Here is a 5,225-nt window from a genome sequence, read left to right as displayed (position 1 = left end):
TGTTCTCACTTATTGGTGGAAGCTAAAAATAAATAAATAAATTCACACACACACACACACAAAAAAAAAAAATTCCGGGGGGAGGGGGGGAAAGAAGATATAACAACTACAATTACTTGAAGTTGATACAACAAGCAAACAGAAAGGACATTGTTGGGTGGGAGGGAGGAAAGGGAGGAGGGAGGGAGGTTTTGGTAAGGGGCAACAATAATCAACCACAATGTATATCGACAAAATAAAATTTTTTAAAAAAAGAAAAGAAAGAAGGGTGCTTTGCCCCACAAGACGAGAAAGTCCCCACATCTAGCCACTTCCTGCCTGCCTCCCAGGCTCCCAGGACCGATTCCAGAGGTCCCCTGTGTCCTTTCATCTAGCCCGTGAGTGACCTCCTGCTAACACAAAGTTAGCATGATGCTGTCATCGTAATTCAGTTTGATGGTTTTGAGATGTCATTTCTCTTGGGTACTTTGTCTTCTCTGTTTTGTCCCTTTTGGCTCTTCCTCTATTTGGCTGTCTCAGTGCCTGAAACCTGCTCTCAGCTCAACCACAAGTTCTAGCCAGGGGCACCCTTCCCCACCTCTACCATCCTCCAGCCTGCCCGTTCATTCCTCTTGCAGTCAGATCTTGCAGTCGCTGCTCCAATCACACCTTATCTGGTTTAATCAACCCCAATTTTTAAATTTTTAATTAAAAAAGAAAATAAGCTAGAAGACAGTTATATGATTATGAAAGAAGGCAAAGATGCAGGCAGATTTATTATAATACTTTATCAAGGAGTGGAATTACTTCTCTCTACACTCAAAAAAATTAAAATAAATGTAGCAAGAAAATTATTTTTAAACAATATTCATCATTTAACAATAATTTATAAGAAACAAGTCCAACAAATAAGAATGATTAAATAAGCTATTCGTATGGTAGGATACTCTACAATTGTTAAAAATCATGCTTTTGAAGACGAATGACAAAGGAAAGTTACACAATGAAAATTAATAGATACATAACTATATGCGATATGATCTGAGTCTATGTAAAACACAGGAAATGTTAATAGAGGCTACCTCTGAGTTGTGAGATTGTAGATCATTTTTATTTTCTCTTTACATATAGTTTCTGTTTTTAAATTTTTTACAATAAGCATACATTACTCTTATAGTCAGAAAAAAATATATACATAAAATAAACTATTGATTCTCTAGTGTCCAATTTTAATACGTTCAGTTTTAAAAAGAGTACCACCAAAATCTTTTCTTTCATGGAAAAAAAATCATGCCACCTCTAAAGATGAGACATAATACAGTACGGTATTTTATTATACACTATGACCCTGTGTCAGTGAGGTTAGTTATGCCTGTTGTGATACTGCTTTATTTTGCAGTGATATTGACTTTTCTATAAAACCACTCCAGTGCAACATGAGACTTCCTGTCTAAAAATCAGCAAGATTTATTTAAGGGACTTTAAAAGATAAAACCTAATTAGCCCTTTCTAGAACTCAGTAGCATGTTTCAGTGTAAAAGTTCAAAGCAAAACTAGTTCATAGCTACTTCCACAGAAATGGCAGCAAAAACATAAAACGGACCTCAGAGATCACAAAAGCAAATCTTCCAGTGTCCTCACACCAGATTGCTATTGAACCCATTAAGAATTTTGAAAACTATCAATTCAGAGAAATTACAGCACATTTTAAAGACTAGAAAATGGTGTGACTTCATAGAATGAGTTATTATTTTATCCTTATTCTCTCAGGAAGTGTCATTTCATTCATTCCAAGTTCTGCTCAAATATAAAAGGACGTATAATCAAATCATAGTATTGCTCATAATCACTTTTTCTTCCTTTCCTCCACCTAGAGCCCCTGCAGGATATTGCATTTCACCATTGCTTTATGCTTCCTGAAGAGCTCAACATCTTATGACTCATGTTTTTTGTTGTTGTTGTTTTAGTTTTTTTTGCAAACATTTATCAAAAGTCTCCTATGTGCAGGCCCTCAACAAGTGCCAGTGAGACAAAGCCTTCAAGAACCAGGGCTTTAGAGAGCACCTCAATGTCATATAACTTAACAAATTTCCACAATTCATTAAATGTATCATTAACCAGATATGTAAATTCATAATGATTGCCTTTGCTAGAAACATTACAGCCTAGGGACCTTTGTCATCTCCTATATTCTGCCATCTTCTTTTTCATGGGAAACTTGGTTCAACAGAGGTATGGCCATGAGGCATTATCACGGCAGTTGAGAGATGGTTACTTGGGACTTAACTTTTTAGTTTAAACGCTTGCAATTATTACTTCAAGAAAAACATTAAATTTAGGAATGGGCACAGAAAAAAAAAATTCCTAATCTTGTCATTCAATTATCTGTACAAATGTTGCATTGGTATGGTTACCGTTTTTCATGCTTTTGTTACAGAGTGTTACAAGTGGTACTTGTCAGTTTTTTAATCACTCAAAAAAAGAAAAATTTCTGGCACTATTCATATTACTCAATATTTTACGATCACCTATGCCCATTTTAAAACCTCTGTCATACGCCATGAAAAAGTTTTCTAATAGTCAGATGTATGAAATTCACAGTTTCACAACACTGAGAGCTGCAGATGGTTAACAGCTGGTATGTGTGCATAATTATGTCAAAACGAATGAATAGAAAAACGTCCAGAACTATTTGTAACTTTTTCTGCCTTTCTTAGAGTAGTAAAAAATAAGGGAAAGAGAAATAATAAAAGCAAAAAAAAGAAAAGCTATGAAAGCCAGTAAAGACTTTCGGGTATGAAAAAAACTGCACTCGGTGCACAGGGTGAATTCTTCCGGACAAAATCTTCCCAGAGTTTCAGGGCCTGGGAAACCATTGTTGTCAATAATTTTCCTGTAATGTTTCATGGACGGTTTTGGCTCAAACTGATTTGCAGCGTAACGATAGAGACCAAACTTCGGAGCTGTGCGATCGTTAAATGAATAAGCAAAGTATCCACAAAGGTTGATACCATCCAATAAGTAGGCTGGAAAAACAAAAAGAGAAGAGAATAGTCATTAAAATGTTTTTCATGCAACACCTCACTTTTATATAGCCTTGGTGCATCAGGGAAAACGTCAATACCGTTTAATAAAACTTCAGACTCAATTGCATTTAATCATTAAAGGCTTCTTTCATGCAAAGATAAAAAGGCGACTATTAAGAAAAATATTGAGCTAACTAGTGTAAACCTTTACGTGCATGGAGCAGTTAAGACGGCTGTGGAGCCATCCGAGATGGAAGACAGGGAGTCTGTGACTTCTACAGATTCAGAGTAGGATTTCCGGGCTTCCACTTTTAGCTAAACTCCCTTATCCCTGGGAAAAAATACTAGCTATGTCCTCGACTGTTTCAGCGTGACCGGGGAATGGGCAGCACTTCATTCATTCTGAGAGTGACCGTGTGTGTTCATGTTGGGAAGTTTCTATCAGGTGTCACGCCCATGGCGACATAACCTTCAGGAGATGGCTGTTTCAGGGGCTCCTCACCTTTGAGAGCTTCATTGATGTAACTCTGTATATAATACGCCCTCAACCTGTCTTGCTCGGCACGCGGGTCGTCATCGATCCCGTTGGCTATGACGTACATGGGGAGGTCCCCATACTTGAACTTGAGCCAGTTCAGCACTTGGCGTAAGCCCCGGGGCACCACGGCCACCTGACCAGGGGAGTTGAGCCACGTGATGTCAGTCATTTCTTGCACTTCGAGGTAATCATTATATTTGATTGGATCTTCTTTTTCCCAGTCTACAAGGATGGTGGTGTAATGGCTTAAAGCCAAAAAGTCAAAGGAACCCTGGATGAGCTTCTTTTCGTCTTCAGTGAAATAAGGTAGCAGGAAATTATTTCTTTGGTTCAGCCAGTCCCTCATGACACGTGGATAATCGCCAGAGCCAAAAATGGGCTCAGCCAGCCAGCCGATGTCAAATTCCAGAACTCTCTCTGCCACCTCTCTGTCCTTTTGGGAGAACGGGCAGGCCGGTTCTATCCAGTCCGCCTGCAGAGCTATGGAGATGCGGCCGCTCTGCGCCGGCCTGAACTGGTCATGGTACACGCGCCAGGCCAGCGCGTGCGCCCTCAGCAGGTTGTGGCCGGCGCTGAAGGTCATGTTGCGCGTGTACGGCTCGTTCAGCGTGATCCAGAACTTGACGCGGTGGCCCAGCTCCTTAAAGCACAGTCGGGCGTATTCTGCAAAAGCCAGGGCCGTGTGCGGGTTCTCCCAGGCGCCCTGCCTGGCCAGGGGGCGCGGCAGGCCATGGTGCGGCGCGGAAGGCTGCCACAGGGCCACCACCGGCGTGATGTTGGCGCGGACGAGCTCACTGACCACGCAGCGGTAGTAGTGCAGGACCGTGTGGTTCACCTGCGACTGGTTCCCCAGGGGGAGGATCCGCGCCCAGTCCAGCGAGAAGCGGAAATGCGTGACGTGCATCTCCAGGAGTAAGGCGACCTGGGGCCGGATGGCGGCCAAGTCCACGCAGTGGGCTTTCCTCTTCTTGGTCACGACCCCGTCCACCTTAATAAGCCTCTTACTGTGGTGGACGTCCCACAGGTACACATTCGGGTCGGTAAACTGAGACAGAGTGGTGTCTACCTACGAAGGGGAGAGTGCACGTTAGCTTCACCTGCACAGCCCTGCAGAAGTCACTCGATGCACTTGTTTCAACAGCACTGGCAAGCCGGCTGAGCAAGGACAGGAACGTGCCTAGCTGAGAACTGCTATTACTTTTCATGCATGGTAAGTTCCTCAGGGAGAAAACATTCCACTTTCTTTTACGCACATTTGTTTTACCCATCGTTCTCTCTGAGCCTTAAACTGTTACTTTCATGTTAAAAAAAAAATCTGAATTTGTTTGGTCACTTCACATGATAAACGCTAATGATTCTTCCACAACGCTGGTCTATGTGACGCAGAGTATTTGGGGATATTTTTCTTTTAATGTATGAAATCCCTAATGGTATGAAACTTTTTCAAATTACGAAAAAGAAAGAAAACTAGACCAAAAAAAGGAAAACCTTAGGGGCCGGCCTGGTGGCGCACTGGATAAGTGCGCCGCTTGGGAAGCGCACTGGCGCTCCCGCCCGAGGGTTCGGATCCCACATACAGACCGGTTCCTGCTCACTGGCTGAGCGAGGCACTCGAGCAACACCGAGGGTTGCAATCCCATTGCCGGTCCCCGGCCCGGTACGGGGGCAACACTGAGGGCTGC

The 5,225-nt window shown here is 42.5% G+C and overlaps 1 protein-coding gene across 1 annotated transcript in view; it reads right to left on the bottom strand.

Annotated features, from left to right (window-relative positions):
- Positions 1-2,667: 2,667 nt before the first annotated feature.
- KL (klotho) overlaps positions 2,668-5,225 on the bottom strand; it is a 9,129-nt gene continuing 6,571 nt past the window's right edge. Inside the window, exons 3-4 of the mRNA XM_008594414.1 lie at positions 3,508-4,609; positions 2,668-3,005 (exon numbers count right to left, since the gene is read on the bottom strand). Coding sequence (XP_008592636.1) covers positions 2,668-3,005; positions 3,508-4,609 — 1,440 coding nt within the window. The remainder of the gene's footprint in view (positions 3,006-3,507; positions 4,610-5,225) is intronic.

The sequence above is a fragment of the Galeopterus variegatus genome, unplaced genomic scaffold (assembly GCF_000696425.1).
Source record: "Galeopterus variegatus unplaced genomic scaffold, G_variegatus-3.0.2 Scaffold10742, whole genome shotgun sequence".
Classification (NCBI taxonomy): Eukaryota; Metazoa; Chordata; class Mammalia; order Dermoptera; family Cynocephalidae; genus Galeopterus; species Galeopterus variegatus.
This window is presented reverse-complemented; position numbering and strand designations above follow the sequence as displayed.